At 39.6% G+C, this 18112-nt stretch overlaps 1 protein-coding gene across 11 annotated transcripts in view; it reads left to right on the top strand.

Moving 5' to 3' along the window:
- The window catches only part of CPQ (carboxypeptidase Q), a 548292-nt gene that overhangs the window by 420449 nt on the left and 109731 nt on the right, over nucleotides 1-18112 (top strand). For all 11 annotated transcript variants that reach the window (XR_014057991.1, XM_081505175.1, XM_081505172.1 and 8 more), the window contains one exon: nucleotides 9520-9611. Coding sequence is in view for 10 of the 11 variants with exons in the window: in XM_081505175.1 (XP_081361301.1) it covers nucleotides 9520-9611 (92 nt within the window). In the remaining variant the exon portion in view is untranslated. The remainder of the gene's footprint in view (nucleotides 1-9519; nucleotides 9612-18112) is intronic.

Raw genomic sequence — 18112 nt, forward strand, 5'->3', positions numbered from 1 at the left:
TGTAAGAGAGGTAGGTTTTAGTACTTGTACTTTATTTACCATCATTTTTAAAAAATTGCACTATTTGTTTAACTTCCCCATTTGATGTTGTTGCAAGGTAGAACTCTTAACAAAAGTGTGATTCAGAGTTCAAATCTATCATTAAGCAGGCTTCTTGATTTCTCCCTGCAGATAAAAACCCTCTAAATAATAATAGGGAAAAAGAAATTGTATGTTTTAAAATGCCAGCTAGATCAGGCTTGTGATCCCTATAAGACATAACATTATCTTAGAAATATTTTGATGAAAGAGCTGTATGATCAGGCATTTTAAACAAGAAAAACAAATCCATATATTTTAACTCTAGTCAGGCATCAGATATAAACTTAACATTTGTCTCAGTCAAGTTAAAGTGGACTACAGCTTGAGTGTATGTGTGTGTGCGTGTGTGTGTGTGTAATTATTTTGGCTGAAAATGAATAGAAAGTAGTATAGAAAAATATATATATAACATATTGACAGACATAAAAATTACACAAAGATTAAAAGTTCCACATTAAGTAGAAGTGAATATTCTCATACACTGCTGGTGGGAATATATATTGATAAGCTTTCCTGAGGGCATTGCAGACATGTTTCAAGAGGCTTAAAAATTAAAAATATTTATAATATTTAGACTCATTATTTCTACTTTTAAGAACTTGTCCTAAGGATAAAAATCTTAAATATACAACAATAAGAGACTAGGTAAAAAGCTTAAGAATTATTTTATTGAAAGTTGTTAATTATAATAAAAGCCATATATGTCAAGATTTTTAAATGGAAAAAGTAGAATAAAATTAAATATAAAAATCACTCTTTGTATATGTATACAAATGCAAGCATACACAAATTGTAAGGAAATACCATATGCTTATAGGTTCTGTTTTCTAATTTTTATTGTTTTTCATATTTTAAGGATATGTTGTTTATAATCATAAAGAAATTGAAGTGAAAAATTAGAGTTTTCAAAGTCTAAAATGTAAATACCTATAATTTAATACAATTAGCTGATAGAATGATTTCTGTGACCATAATATATTTATTCTATATTTAGTGACTTGATCAGTAAGAGCTGTTGATTAATAATTTTGACTATTAATAGACCCACCTGTGGTACAAAAGTAGGTAAATGTATTAGTGACTGAAGGAGATGCAGAAGTTGAAGCACATATTAATCAGGCTACTGGGGTGGTTTCACCTGTGTTATTTTGACTTTGGTTTCACCAAAAAAGCACATCCTGACTTTCTGAACTAAGGAGTATGCTTTAGATTAAATGAAAAGGCAATAGCTATATTTATACTTATGTAAATATGTTTATTCACTCATTCATTCAGTCAGTCAGTAAACAGTTATTCAGCATTTGTTGCATGTCAGGTACTGGGCCAGGATTATGAAAAAGAGAAACAAGTAAGTCTCAGAAAATTAATGATCTAGTGGGGAGATCAACATGTAAGTGTGGTTGAAAATGGACAGAGAAGTCTGTAGGAAGTTCTAGAAGAACACTGAGAAAGGAACAGCCAGCTTTTCCCTTGAGTTAGGGGCTCCTTCTTAGATAAAGTAAATGTTAGCAATGGACTTTGTCAAATGAATAGGACCTTGCCAGGTGGAAAAGTTGAAGGAGCATTCTAGATAGGAAGAAGAGCATAAATCTACAAAGGACTAGAAATCTGAGATAGCATGGCATCTCGGGTCAGGGACTGGTAGGAAATATGATGTGGTTGGAGCTTAGGGTGAGAGGTAAAAGCAGGATGAAAAGAGTGGAAAACTGGATAAGGGCCAGAAACAGCCTTCACACCCTGGTGGTCACAGCGTTTCTACTTCAGCAGTGATTAATCATGATTTTCCTGGGTAATAGAATCCTGATCTTTATAATGAGGTAGGACTGTTCCCTTTGAATTATGGAAATTATAACTATTATGACCTGCTCCACAAACACAGGTTATAAATATGATAACACCCTTCAATCTTCTTTACCATTAATCATCCAGGCCTCAGTTGACCTTATTAGCAGGAAGTCTATTATCTCCTCCAGAGGTTCCTGGGACTTGACTCAAGACAAATGGGTCATTTCTCCTCCAGAATCCTGTGGCTGGATCCACTTGTGACTGCTATTCTTTCTGTCTGCTGCACAGCACTGTTCACAGTCTTAAGTTATAGTGGTGCCCATTTTGGGGAACAAGGTTACAACTCCCTTTGTTGATATTCCCATCCTCAGCCGTTATTCTCTAAATCATAACCTCTACTAGAGTGGCTGGATCTGGAGGAGCTTCTGGACTTGGCCACACGCCAGACTAAAATTCGCTTTTCCCCTCAATCTTAGTCCACTGTGTTGAGCCCAGTACAATAATAACCCAGATTCCTCTCTTCATCAAGGTCATTTTGTTTTAGTGGTTTCCAGGACCTTCTCTGCCCTGGGGCCTTTAGTCATGGTCACCCTGACCAAAGCTATGGCTTTCCCAGTGGTCATGTATGGATGTGAGAGTTGGACCATAAAGAAGGCAGAGCGCCGGAGAATTGATGGTTTTGGACTATGTTGCTGGAGAAGACCCTTGGACAGCCAGGATGTCAAACTAATCAATCCGAAAGGAAATCAACCCTGAATATTCATTAGAAGGGCTGATGCTGAAGCTCCAGTACTTTGGTCACCTGATGCGAAGAGCCGACTCATTGGAAAAGACCCTGTTGCTGGGAAAGATTGAGGGAAAGAGGAGAAGGGGACGACAGAGGATGAGACGGCTGGATGGCATCACCGACTCCATGGACATGGGTTTGAGCAAACTCCAGAAGACAGTGAAGGACAGGGAAGTCCATGGGGTTGCAAAGAGTCGGACACGACTTAGTGACTGAAGAGCAGCAGCACTCTGACTCTGCAGTTCTCCCATCCCCAGTCCTCCAGCCAAGGAAGCAGCAGTCGGAACACCGGGTTTCCTCCCCGAGGGCTCCTTTCACACTCTGACTTACCTCCTGCCTGGTGTCCAGGTTGTTCCGTCAGAGAGCTCAAGAGGTAGAACCAGCAAGATGAACTCTTACAAGTTTGCTGCCCTGCCCCAGTGCCCCCGAAAAGTGCCTAACTGCTTCATATTTACACGACTAGGAAAGATACCAAGTGATTCTTCTGAGAACAAAAAATCTTCCTCCAAGTGATTTTCTGTTCCTGCCTATAAAGAGTAGTCACAGTTTACTTCACAAAAATAATTAATCTTTATGTAACCATGCCCCCTGTTTTAAAAAATCAGTGTAATGTTTTCATATATAATGAGCTAAGCAAGTTGTCCAAAATGGAAATAGGTCTCAACCCCCAAACTTATATGCTTAACCACTATGTTCACTGCCTCATCTCATTCAGTTTATGTACTAATATATCATTATAGGCTTCCTTGGTGGCTCAGATGGTGAGAATCCGCCTGTAGTGCAGGAAACCTGGGTTCAGTCCCTGGGTTGGGAAAATCCACTGGAGGAGGGCATTGCAACCCACTCCAGTACTCTTGCCTGGAGAATCCCCATGGACAGAGGAGCCTGGTGGATTACAGTCCATGGGGTCAAAAAGAGTCAGACACGACTGAGGGACTAAGCCCAGAACAAGTCATTATTTATTCTTTAACTTAGATACTACACTTACACTAGTCAAGTTTATTACAGAATTGCATAATAGTTGCAATCATGGCCGACTCTGCAACCCCATGGACTGCAGCCCACTAGGCTCTTCCATCCATGGAATTTTCCAGGCAAGAATACTGGAGTGGGTTGCCATTTCCTCCTCCAAAGAATCTTCTTGACCCAAGGATCAAACCCGAGTCTCTTGCATTGGCAGACTTACTCTTTACCACGGAGAATTAGACATCTCTAAATGCAGATATTGAATTGTTGATAAAGAGGAGCTGGACAACAAGTGTATTTATGATCTAAAACTGCATATATGTAGAAACTGAGTATATTTACTGTAAGAGAAAATTGTGTTTTCTCTGCAAAATTTGGGCTTCCTAGGTGCTGTTAGTGGTAAAGAACCTGCCTGCCAATGCAGGAGACATAAGAGACACAGGTATGATCCCTGGGTTGGGAAGACCCCCTGGAGGAGGGAATGGCAAAGCACTCTAGTATTCGGGCCTGGAGAATCCCATGGACAGAGGAGCCTGGGCGGCTACAGTCCGTGGGATCGCAAAGAGTTGGACACAACTGAAGTGACTTAGCACGCATGCATGCTGCAAAATTAGGTCTCAGAACAGAGAAAAGTACTTATATAGTTTTGGTAGGATTGAAGCAGAGTAGTAAACAGGCATTTGGGTTAATACACTTTGTTTATAAATAGTGTTCTTTAGAATTCATAGTTTGGAAAATCTCTCTACAAGGGTAGATTAATCTAATTTGGCTCACTCCTCATCCAAGTGTAGGACAGTCAGTTGACCTTTCCAATTCATCAGTTTTACTCTTAGCCTTCTTATCTTTAAATTTGATAACAACAAAAAATAAACTCCTACCAGATTATTTTCACCCTTTCTCATAGACACTGTTTTCCCAATAGCGTTATTACTCTCCTCAATAAAATGAAAGTGAAGCGCATGTATGTCATATTTCATAAACAAAGGCAAAATTCTGACATATTATCCATAGTCTATGTTCTTTTAAAGGAAAACTGTAACACCATATAATGTTTCTTGTACTCTCTGAAGTTCTCAATTAAAAATTCCAAGAGGTCAAGAGATCTCTGGGCAGTTTTGTACATTTATGGGGGAACTAATTGCTTATCTTCTAACAAAACCTCGATAAGACCTGACTCCAAGCCTGCTCGGCCCAGAGACCTTCCTCTCAGCTCAAAGACTTATTTCCTGTGCTTGCGTTAGTCTGGTGCTGTGAACCACTGAGCCAGGGCCAGAGCTGTGAGCTAGGACTCCTATGGAGCTATTCCTTTACCCAGTTTTGCTACAAGATGAGAGCCCTACCTTTGACCTTGAATCACTTTGTTGTGTTGCTGTCAATATTATTGCTTTATTATTGTTGTTGTTATTTTTGTTACTTCATATACTTAAAATTCCCAGCTTTTAAAACTAGTTTGAATTTGAGATACACAATAAATTCTGTTATTTAAAAATGATAAATATAGACATCTCTTATGTCAGCTTCACTCAGCTTTCAGATTTATTGTGTGTTTTTAATTTTTTTACTTTATCCAGAAACTAAAAATTCTGATTGTCTTCAGTTTTCAAAGTGAGGAAACAACTTCTGTTTATTTGGAGGTAGACATGCTCTGTGTTGGAATGAGGGCATATTCCACGCTGAAAGAAATTATGTGTTTTTCCACAAGCTAGATGAAACTCGTATCTTCCCCTTGGCTGCCAGCGCATTCTGTGTAAACAAAGATGTTCTGCTCCTGGGAAGAGGAACGAGGAAGATGCCTCTTTCCTGGTTCTCTCACAGGCGCTCCCTGGAAATCACTGGCGCAGGCTGAGGTTCGTGGAGTGATGTAGAGAGAAGCTAACACACGATTCTTGAAAACCTACTGTGTGCCAGGAACTGTGCTTCATATTTACTTAAATGCCTGGCCATTTAATTTTGTTAAGGCCATGAGTCAATTACCCTTTTGCTTACTGTGTAGATGAAGAAACTGAGGCTCAGAGAGATTAGGCAAGTCCCGTAAAGTCACAGAGCCAGAAGGGGCAGAGCAGGGACCCCGAGCTTATTGAGGTCCCAGGGCCAAAACCTCTCTGTGTCCCACACTGCCCGTCTGTGGACTCAGATGGCCTGGGAGCTCGAACTCCAGGCTAGAGTCAGGGTCTAGGGCTGAGTGAAGTCCCTTTCTCTTAGGTTTTAGGGACAATCAGAAGGTGAGAGCAGAAAAGACACTTTGCAGCTCAGTCAGGTATCTGCTTAACCACTGGTTTCCTAACCTCTTCTACTGGGCTTTCACCTTGACTGTGGAGTAGAATGGGGACTGAATTTCTCCAGGACTGAGTAGGGGAGGTGGGGGGGCTCTCTTTGTCTCCTCAGGGCCAGCTGTGCACTAGCCATGCTGTTGTTGTTTGCAGGTTTTAGCATTCCTCACTTCAAACAGATTACTTTTTTGTTATCTTAATGGAACATCATTGGCCACCTGGCTGATATGAGATGTGAGGGAGACTAATCCTGTACAGTAATGATTTGCAAGTTAGAACACCAAGTCTATGGGGATATTCAGAGCATTTTCTTTGAAAAATTAATTTTTCTCTAACTCGTGCTAAACTGTCGCTTGATCCTTATTTAGAGAATTCCATCATTTTAATAACTTGGTACTGTTTTGCTGGTAAAGGCAGAGATATGTAAACAGAAAGTTTTTTTCCCCTTTTTTATGGGTTTAAAAAAAATGTTCAGAATTTTCATTTGCAGCACTTTATCCTTTTTTCTTTTACTTTTTTCTATGTTGCAGAATGTCATTTGGTTTCAGTTCAGTTCAGTCGCTCAGTCGTGTCCGACTCTCTGCGACCCCATGAATTGCAGCACGCCAGGCCTCTCTGTCCATCACCAACTCCCGGAGTCTACCCAAACCCATGTCCATCAAGTCGGTGATGCCATCCAACCATCTCATCCTCTGTCGTCCCCTTCTCCTCCCGCCCCCAATCCTACCCAGCATTAGGGTCTTTTCCAATGAGTCAACCCTTGGCATGAGGTGGCCAAAGTATTGGAGTTTCAGCTTCAACATCAGACCTTCCAATGAACACCCAGGATTGATCTCTTTTAGGATGGATTGATTGGATCTCCTTGCAGTCCAAGGGACTCTCAAGAGTCTTCTCCAACACCACAGTTCAAAAGCATCAATTCTGCGGCGCTCAGCTTTCTTCACCGTCCAACTCTCACATCCATACATGACCACTGGAAAAACCATAGCCTTGACTAGACGGACTTTTGTTGGCAAAGTAATGTCTCTGCTTTTAAACATGCTATCTAGGTTGGCCATAACCTTCCTTCCAAGGAGTAAGCGTCTTTTAATTTTATGGCTGCAGTCACCATCAGCAGTGATTCTGGAGCCCCAAAAAGTAAAGTCTGACACTGTTTCCACTGTTTCCCCATCTATTTCCCATGGAGTCATTTGGTTTAAATTGACATTAAGCACATTTCTGTTTGAGGAGCCAATGATTGTGATCTTTAGATAAACTGATTAGTTTTCTTTCTCCAACAACAGTTTGTGCTATGAAGGTGAGTAGGCAGTTTGACTCTGTGGAGCAGGCAGTGGGCCCTTCAGGATTCTTTTCCAGCAGGGACTCGAATGACTTTGGAAGATTGTCTGTACTGAGTATTTAGGTGCCCCTTCTCTCTATGGGTAAAAGCGTATGCTCTGCGCCTGGATATCCATTATATAGTTTTATAATTCATTCATTGAGTGTCTGCCACATGCCAGACACAGAGTGTCTTACATACATCATCACATCTCATTTCATCCTCACAACCACCCTGGGAAATTGTTATGTTATAAACATGTAATATTCCCTCTCTTCAGATAAGGAAGCTGAAGTTCAGGTGGAAAAATGTCTCAGTGGTTACACAGCAGGTGCCTGTTGATAGCAGAGCTCAGCAGATCTGTCCACATTTTTCAACTGTAATACTTTGCCTGGAAAATGAACTAGCGGGAAAGTTTTAGAAGATGAGGCTGGGATAGTGATTGAGAGCTTTGAATTTTACTCTAAGACACCACACTTTGGATTTATTTATTCATTTGGTACCTATTTATTGGGCACCATGGGTGTTCATTGGAAGGACTGATGTTGAAGCTGAAACTCCAATACTTTGGCCACCTCATGCGAAGAGTTGACTCATTGGAAAAGGCCCTAATGCTGGGAAGGACTGGGGGCAGGAGGAGAAGGGGATGACAGAGGATGAGATGGTTGGATGGCATCACCGCCTCAGTGGACATTGGTTTGGGTAAACTCCAGGAGTTGGTAATGGACAGGGAGGCCTGGTGTGCTGTGATTCGTGGGGTCACAAAGAGTCGGACACGACTGAGCGACTGAACTAAACTGAACTAAAATATGTGTGCCAAATAGTCTAGGCACTGGGGACATCACGTTGAGCCAGAAGCTTACACTGTGGCTCTTAGAGGTCTTGAACAGAGAAATGGCGTGCTCTGGTATACGGTTTACAAGGGGCCTGCTGACTGCAGTGCAGACCATCACCTGCAGAGGGGCATGAACTGTGGCAGGGAGACCAGCTTGGAGGCGACTGCAACAGTCCAGACAAAAATGGGTGGGGCTTGGACCAGCATGGGAGCAGAGGTGAAAAGTTGGATTCTAGATAGACTTAGCAGGAAACACCAGTGGGATCTGCTGAACAGTTGGATGTGGAAATTGCTTTTCTGGGCTTCAGTTGGAATTCAGGTCAACCTGCCTCAACTCAACTCAACAGTTGGAACTCAACAGCCTGTGCTGTTTGATGTCAAAATGCTCAAGTGTAGAGTCGTTTCACAGTGTTTCATTTAGTGAAAAGCTTAGCTCCTTTTCAGTACCTTAGCACTAGACTTATGCAAGGAGAATACTTGTTGGTGTCCAGAGGAGGAGGACTAGAGCTCCATTTCTCAGGAGCACTTATCATCCAGGCTGCAGTCAACCAGGCTGCTCCCTTCAAGAAGGCCATGTGCCTGGGTGACAGCACTTGGTGGTTATACTTGACGTTTGTTGTGGATCTGCCTCGGAGCCATTCATATTCCTTCCCTATGGCTTCCCTGCAGTGAGGCAAGAGGAAAGGTCTTCTTAATAAGGTTTAAGCCCCACTTCATGTTTTTCTGCACTTATTATTTCTCAGAAGCAACATCATCAGGTCCAAATCAGAAACAAGTTTCAAGTCTTGGTTAAAAAGTGGAACTCCCAGCATACTGTTTGACCCTTATAGTTAACTTTTATGGAGCTGACACCATCACTCAAAAATGGTTCTAAATATGCCAGATCTGCCAGTAACTTCAATGACTGCAGGATGTAAGTTTTTATTTTGCAAGTCAATGAATGCAGCATTATCTTTTCTTCATGATCATTCATTACTAAGGATAGCATGGGCAGCTGGCTATACTTGTGGATTTAGACTAAGAAGCAACCCCGTACACACCTTATCTTGAAGTAGAGAGTAATCACTGGGTTTCAGTTAATCATGGGAAGAAAGGCCTCAGGATCTGCCTGGAGTCTTCCTAACTACATCTTCTGGATGAACTCTAGTAGCCCAGTGAACTTGACCATAAATTGTGTCCTACTGGGTACATTGTCCAGTTAAAAATATGAGTAGAGGCTCTCACTCCCTGGGCTGCAGACAGCATTCATCACAATCCCTTTCATCATTAACCTGCCCTGGAGATGGGCCCTGAGGGTCCTCCTTTGCTGGGTCAGCCACACCGTGAATCAGGCAGCCATACCAGCAAGGGATGAAAGGGCATGCCTCTGATTCCCTCCTGCTTCCCTCCTGCAGAATTCAGATGAGAGGTCCTGCCATTTAAAAAAAAAAAAATTCAAAATCAACTGAAGAATCACTTGTTTTATTATTATTCCCAGGGCTGCGCCCAAAGAGAACCCTGCGTTTGGTGCTCTGGACCGCGGAGGAGCAAGGTGGAGTCGGTTCCTTCCAGTATTATCAGCAGCACAAGGTAGGAGAGCAGCCATGGACGGCTGGGCATTTGCACAGGTAATATCAGTGTAAATACACCAAAAGCTGCTTTTGGTTTGAAAATTTCCTCTATTGTCCCGAAGACTCAGCAGTACTGTGTGGTAGGCTGACTCTGGCAAACACCCCTTGCAGAAATCTTCTTCATCCAGCCCCATAAAGGAGAACACCCTGGTGAGCTGAGGAATTTTCTATTTCTGCGTTAGTCTGTGGCATTAGGAAGATTCCGCTTGGCTATGTAGCCATTTTCGTTGACTCTCCAGTTCTGCTATGCTCATGTATGCCAGAGAAGCAGTAATAGACTAACAGTCCATGTTCCTACTGAGCCCACCCCCATGCCGCAATGTCCCAAGTGCTGGTATATGAAAGCCACATCCTGAGACCTTGAGTCAGCCAGGAGCATTAATAATGGCTGTGGGAATGGTGGCAACCAGAGGTCTCAGACCTGGGAATGTGGAGGGCAGTGTGGTTTGACACTGACCAAAATAAGGCAAAAGTGAAGCTTGAAGCAAGAAGCTGATAGTGGAAGATCATATATAGAAATACAAGACCACATTTAAGACAGGGAACAGGCGCTCTCAAGGCAAAAGAAATAAAAGCAAAAATAAACAAATGAGACCTAATCAAACTTAAAAGCTTTCGCATAAAGAAAACAAAAAGGCAATCAATGAAATGGGAGAAAATGTTTGCAAATGACTTGATCAACAAAGATTTAATAACCAAACTATACAAACAACCCAATCAAAAATGAGCAGAAGACCTAATAAGACATTTTTTCAAAGAAGACATACAGATTGCCAACAGGCACATGAAAAGATGCTCAACATCACTAATTATTAGAGAAATCAGATCAAAACCACAATGAGGTATCACTTCACATCAGTCAGAATGGACATCATCAAAATGCCTGCAGATAATACATTCTGAAAGAAAAAGGAACCTTCATACCCTGTTGGTGTGAATGCTAATTGGTGCAGCCGCTATGGAAAACGGTATGGAGGTTCCTTAAAAAATGAAAACTAGAACTACCATATGACCCAGCAATCCCACACCTGGGTATATGTCTGGAAAGGATGAAAACCCTTAATCTGAAAAGATACATGCACCTCAGTGTTCATGGCAGCACTAATTTACAATAACCAAGACATGAAAAGAACCCAAGTGCCAGTCAACAGACTTATGATGTGGTATATACATACCTACATACAGGAGGGTATTATTACTCAGTCATAAAAAATTGACATTTGCAGCAACATGAATGGACCTAGAGAATATCATACTAAGTGAAGTAGGTTAGACAGAGAAGGATAAATATTTTATGATATCACTTATATGTGAAATCTGAAATAATGCGAATGAATGTATATACAAAACAGAAACAGAACCACAGACATAGAAAACAAACTTGACATAGAAAACAAACTTATGGTTACCAAAGGGGAAAGGGAGTCAGGGTGGTGGGGGGTAAATTAGGAGTATGGCATTATCAGATACAAACTACTATATAAAAGAGATAAGCAACAGGAATTTACTATATAACAGATGATGTACAGAATCTTGTAATAACCTATAATGGGAAATATTCTGAAAAAAATATGTATACATAACTGAATCACTTTGCTGTACCCCTAAAATTAAAACAATATTATAAATCAACTAAGCTTAATTTAAAAAAAATGAGGGGCAGGGAGATTAATATCAAGAACAACCTTTGAGAAAGGGGAGAAGGGGCAAAGTGTACAAGCTCAGATACCCTCTGGCTCAAATCAAAGGTTAATTTAAAGAGGAATTCCCCAGTCAGTGACTGTGCTGAGCAGTGACAGCTGGGCAGAGGAGCAGAATCTGGTCTGCTAGATTGTTCTCCCTGCGTCTCCAGACTAAAAGGAACACATCTTGTAATTTCAGTTATCTAAATCAAAGAGAGGTCTGTTGTTTTCCGAGTTGTGTTTATATCCTTTTTAATCATTTGACAAACTCAGTCTCTGTTACCCTACTTCAGTTATGTAGAGCTTAAGAATAAGTTCAGGGTCACAAATTTGGTCACTAAATATCATTACTTTATGTACAAAGGAAGACCATGCCTTTTGCCCAACTCTTTCACTACTTCAGTTCTTAAGGCCTCAAGTGTTCATGGAGAATAAGATTGTTTCAGATTATGTCCTTTGGTTGTTGGGTCAGTAGCATCATCTACTCTACGTTGTAGGGACAAGATCAGATAGGAATCATTCTAGATCCAGCAACATTCAGTTAATATTCTCTGAGAATCTACCATCTCTGGCACCAAATTAGGCATTAGGTTTACTGTCATTAAGAAGCTTCACCCTGACCTTATTGAGACAGCTGTCAAACGAAGGGCACCAACCACTGAATTTCAATCACAATATAATGTGTTAAGAATGTTCTGATAAAGAAACCAGCGATGGCAGAGACAGAAAATTCATGTAACCTGGGCTTCGGGAGCAGTCACAATAGACTACACGAGAGAAATGACATCTAAACAGAGACTGAGGACTAAGCAGAGGCCAGGTAAGGGAAAGGTGTTGGCAGAGAGGAAGTGAATCTGGAGCAGTGGGACTTCCATTCACCAAGGCTGGAGGTACAGAGGTCACTGAACACAGCAGAAGCTGAGAGGTGTTCAGAGTGGCTACTGCATTGAATGCAAGGTGCACCACGGAAGGTGCAAGGAAGAGAGAGAGACAGAAGCCTGGATGAGAAGGTACAAACCACGTTTGGAAGTTTGCACTTTATCCAGAGGACAAGAGAGTATCCACAAATCAATCCATCTAATACACCACATTAACAAATTGAAAGATAAAAACCATATGATTATCTCAATAGATGCAGAGAAAGCCTTTGACAAAATTCAACAACCATTTATGATAAAAACCCTCCAGAAAGCAGGAATAGAAGGAACATACCTCAACATAATAAAAGCTATGTATGACAAAACCACAGCAAACATTATCCTTAATGATGAAAAATTGAAAGCATTTCCCCTAAAGTCAGGAACAAGGCAAGGGTACCCAGTCTCACCACTATGATTCAACATAGTTTTGGAAGTTTTGGCCATAGCAATCAGAGCAGAAAAAGAAATAAAAGGAATCCAGATTGGAAAAGAAGAAGTAAAACTCGCACTGTTTGCAGATAACATTATCCTCTACATAGAAAACCCTAAAGACTCCACCAGAAAATTACTAAAGCTAATCAATGAATATAGTAAAGTTGCAGGATATTAACACACAGAAATCCCTTGCATTCCTATACACTAACAATGAGAAAACAGAAAGAGATATTAAGGAAACAATTCCATTCACCATTGCAACGAAAAGAATAAAATACTTAGGAATATATCTACCTAAAGAAACAACAGACCTATATATAGAAAACTATAAAACACTGATGAAAGAAATCAAAGAGGACACAGATAGATGGAGAAATATACCGTGTTCATGGATTGGAAGAATCAATATAGTGAAAATGAGTATACTACCCAAAGCAATCTATAGATTCAGTGCAATCCCTATCAAGCTACCAAAAGTATTTTTCACAGAACCTGAACAAATAATTTCACAATTTGTATGGAAATACAAAATCCTCGAATAGCCAAAGCAATCTTGAGAAAGAAGAATGGAACTAGAGAAATCAACCTGCCTGACTTCAGGCTATACTACAAAGCCACAGTCATCAAGACAGTGTGATACTGGCACAAGGACAGAAATATAGATCAATGGAACAAAACAGGAAGCCCAGAGATAAATTCACACAGCTATGGACACCTTATCTTTGACAAAGGAGGCAAGAATATACAATGGAGAAAAGACAATCTCTTTAACTAGTGGTGCTGGGAAAACTGGTCAACCACTTATAAAAGAATGAAACTAGAACACTTTCTAACACCATACACAAAAATAAACTCAAAATGGATTAAAGATCTAAACGTAAGACTAGAAACTATAAAACTCCTAGAGGAAAACACAGGCAAAACACTCTCCGACATAAACCACAGCAGGATCCTCTATGCCCCACCTCCTGTAGTAATGTACATAAAAGCAAAAATAAACAAATGGGACCTAATTAAACTTAAAAGCTTTTGCACAACGAAGGAAACTATAAGCAAAGTGAAAAGACAGCCTTCAGAAAATAATAGCAAACAAAGCTACTGACAAAGAATTAATCTCAAAAATATACAAGCAACTCCTGCAGCTCAATTCCAGAAAAATAAACGACCCAATCAAAAAATGGGCCAAAGAACTAAACAAACACTTCTCCAAAGAAGACATACAGATGGATAACAAACACATGAAAAGGTGCTCAACATGACTCATTATCAGAGAAATGCAAATCAAAACCACAATGAGGTACCATCTCACGCCGGTCAGAATGGCTGCTATCCAAAAATCTACAAACAATACATGCTGGAGAGGGTGTGGAGAAAAGGGAACCCTCTTACACTGTTGGTGGGAATGCGAACTAGTACAGCCACTATGGAGAACAGTGTGGAGATTCCTTAAAAAACTGGAAATAGAACTGCCATATGACCCAGCAATCCCACTGCTGGGCATACACACCGACAAAACCAGAATTGAAAGAGACACATGTACCCCAATGTTCATCACAGCACTGTTTATAATAGCCAGAACATGGAAACAACCTAGATGTCCATCAGCACATGATTGGATAAGAAAGTTGTGGTACATATACACAATAGAGTATTACTCAGCCATTAAAAAGAATACATTTGAATCAGTTCTAATGAGGTGGATGAAACTGGAGCCTATTATACAGAGTGAAGTAAGCCAGAAAGAAAAATACCAATACAGTATACTAACGCATATATATGGAATTTAGAAAGATGGTAACGATAACCCTATATGCAAGACAGCAAAAGAGACACAGATGCATAGAACAGTCTTTTGGACTCTGTGGGAGAAGGTGAGAGTGAGATGATCTGAGAATAGCATTGAAACATGTATATTGTCATATGTGTATAGTAGTTTTTTAAATATATTTTTTTAAAAAAGAAGGAGCGTTTAGAATCTATACATCTTGGCCTCTATAAAAAACGAAACACCTTAAAGAACTCTTTTGAAGTTCTGTCATTCTCTACTTCAAGAAAAAAAAATAATGGATTTATTAATAAAACTTCAATGGCTCCAACTTGAAATTTCCTCAACCATTGAAATTCCTTAGATCTGAAAAAAAATATTTATTTCTCTGAAGATTTTCAGTTTTGCTGTAGTCTACTACATGGATGAAATTAGAAATTACTTGATTTTAAACTTCTAAGAGGTTGGCAGGTATGAACACACACACACATACATATATATGAATATATACTCAAAGGACATGCAATGAAGCTGTTTTATCTTGAAAACATCCATGTTGCCTTCATACAGATGTGTCTATATACAGGTTCAGTTCTCTTCAGTCGCTCAGTCATGTCTGACTCTTTGCGACCCCATGAACCGCAGCACACCAGGCCTCTCTGTCCATCACCAACTCCCGGAGTCCACCCAAATCCATGTCCATTGAGTTGATGATGCCATCCAACCATCTCATCCTCTGTCGTCCCCTTCTCCTTCCCTCAATCTTTCCCAGCATCAGGGTCTTTTCCAATGAGTCAACTCTTCGCATGAGGTGGCCAAAGTTTTGGAGTTTCAACTTCAGCATCAGTCCTTCCAATGAACACCCAGGACTGATCTCCTTTAGGATGGACTGGTTGCATCTCCTTGCAGTCCAAGGGACTCTCAAGAGTCTTCTCCAACACCACAGTTCAAAAGCATCAATTCTTCGGCACTCAGCTTTCTTTATAGTCCAACTCTCACATCCATACATGACCACTGGAAAAACCATAGCCTTGACTAGATGGACCTCTGTTGGCAAAGTAATGTCTCTGCTTTTTAATATGCTGTCTAAGCTGGTCATAAGTTTCCTTCCAAGGAGTAAGCGTCTTTTAATTTCATGGCTGCAATCACCATCTGCAATGATTTTGGAGCCCAAAAAAATAAAGTCAGCCACAGTTTCCACTGTTTCCCCATCTATCTGCCATGAAGTGATGGGACCGGATGCCATGGTCTTAGTTTTCTGAATGTTGAGCTTTAAGCCAGCTTTTTCACTCTCCTCTTTCACTTTCATCAAGAGGCTCTTTCTGCCATAAGGGTGGTGTCATCTGCATATCTGAGGTTATTGATATTTCTCCCGGCAATCTTGATTCCAGCTTGTGATTCCTCCAGCCCAGCATTTCTCATGATGTACTCTGCATATAAGTTAAATAAGCAGGGTGACAATATACAGCCTTGATGTACTCCTTTTCCTATTTGGAACCAGTCTGTTGTTCCATGTCCAGTTCTAACTATTGCTTCCTGACCTGCATACAGGTTTCTCAAGGGGCAGGTCAGGTGGTCTGGTATGCCCATCTGGTCTGAATTGGAGTTTCAGGGATCGAAAGAAGAAATTCCAGAAAGAGAAAACATAAGCCTTTTGTTTTAGGATAGTTCTTTATCTCTCCTTTAAAAAGACATTCTGTGTGTTTTACAAGACACAACCAATTTTGAAGGAGTTAATTCTATATTCTTATGATTAGCATACGGACCTAAGAATTGTCAAGAGCATAATGATTTCTGGGTAGCTGAGTTTAACTTGAAAGTAACTATAATAAGGACTTCATCCTTGAGGAGTAAGTGGGTTTGAGTGAGCAGTCAAGAGGGAGGAAAAAAGGAAAACCACTCTCCTTCATATTGATGAGTACTGCCTAACAAGTTCGGAGAAGGCAATGGCACCCCACTCCGGTACTCTTGCCTGGAAAATCCCATGGACGGAGGAGCCTAGTAGGCTACAGTCCATGGAGTCGCTAAGAGTTGGACACGACTGAGCGACTTCACTTTCACTTTTCCCTTTCATGCACTGGAGAAGGAAATGGCAACCCACTCCAGTATTCTTGCCTGGAAAATCCCAGGGACGGCGGAGCCTGGTGGGCTGCCGTCTATGGGGTCACACAGAGTCGGACACGACTGAAGCGACTTAGCAGCAGCAGCCTAACAAGTACCCTTGGCATCGGTATGAGTGATAACAAACAAGAACATAACTTTAATTTGGTAATTGTAAAAAGAAAAGATTTGAACTTTTAAAATAACTATGCTAGCATTTTTATGATATAGTTATGGTTATTAATGATCTCTATCAAGGATCAGTAATTTATGGCCTGTGGACTAAATCCATATGTTTATGTACAGACCTCAAGACAAGAATGTTTTTATATATTTTAACTGATTATGTGACTGAGATTGTATGTGGCCTGAAAGCCCCAAAATAATAACCATCTGACCCTTTACAGAAACGGTTCATTGATCTTTAATTTATATGATAAAAATCATAAAACATTTTCATGTTATTTCCATGCAATAATTTATTTTTAATTTGTATGACCTAAATGATAATTATATAGAGTTTGTTTGGAGCCAGTTAAGTGGTTTGCAGAAAGATATTATTTCAATAATATAATTATATTACCCCTCTTTTTATGCATTCTTATTTGGTGTAGTTTTACCATAAAGTTAGCTAGGCTTTCATAGCATTAACTGTAGAAAAAAACAGTATGTAAAACATTTCTTCTTTTTGTATGTTTGTAAAAAATTATTATTTCTTTTTTTTTGTTGCCCTGAATATATTCTTTTTTCATCATTATAGAATGTTTTCAACAGTAAAAGTTCTATAAATATTACTTTAATGGATATGTCTGTAAGCTAAACTTTCATGGGAATAAAGTTAATATTACCACTTATGATCCTTTTCTTAGTAAATATATCTTTGTTTATAATTTAATTAATATATTCATAGAAAAATATATAAAATTGAAATAATTTAAAATCATATGTTTAAACTTATTACCTAATTTTCAAAATTGCATTCAGATTAATAGCTGCTTTTGCTTCATAATTATGCTTTCTTATAAAGTATTAGTTCAATTATTATAATAATCGCTAACCTTTCTTAATTGTCATGAAATATGTGAGGCTATTTGTGGTTTGCATATAAATTTTGAAATGAAAATCGAACTTTATTGTGATATCTAAAACACTTTCCAAGGAAGCAAATTCCAACTGAAAAAGGTCTATGAGCATGTTAGCAAGCATTACTAAGCAAAATAATTCAAACAGGAAATACTGAGTTTTTCACTATATTTTGGAGTCAGCTTGAATAAAAATCATTCCTGGTGTCCATCCAGCATGTCCATAACAATTCATAGCATAAAGTCCCATAAGGGGTATAGAGCTGTGTACATATTATTCTCTTATTTAAAAAAAAAGGCAAAAACCACCACAGTATTGTAAAGTAATTAGCCTCCAATTAAAATAAATGAATTAATTTAAAAAAAGTTATTTCACGTATTTTGGTAAACTGTAAACTTTTCTCTCCTAGTGTGGAAGTCCTCTCCACAGGTTCCTTATATTATCACATGAACTTGAGAATTATTTAAATGTATAA

The sequence above is a fragment of the Giraffa tippelskirchi genome, chromosome 6, assembly GCF_054371585.1.
Source record: "Giraffa tippelskirchi isolate mGirTip1 chromosome 6, T2T-mGirTip1v1.2.pri, whole genome shotgun sequence".
In the NCBI taxonomy this organism is placed as follows: Eukaryota; Metazoa; Chordata; class Mammalia; order Artiodactyla; family Giraffidae; genus Giraffa; species Giraffa tippelskirchi.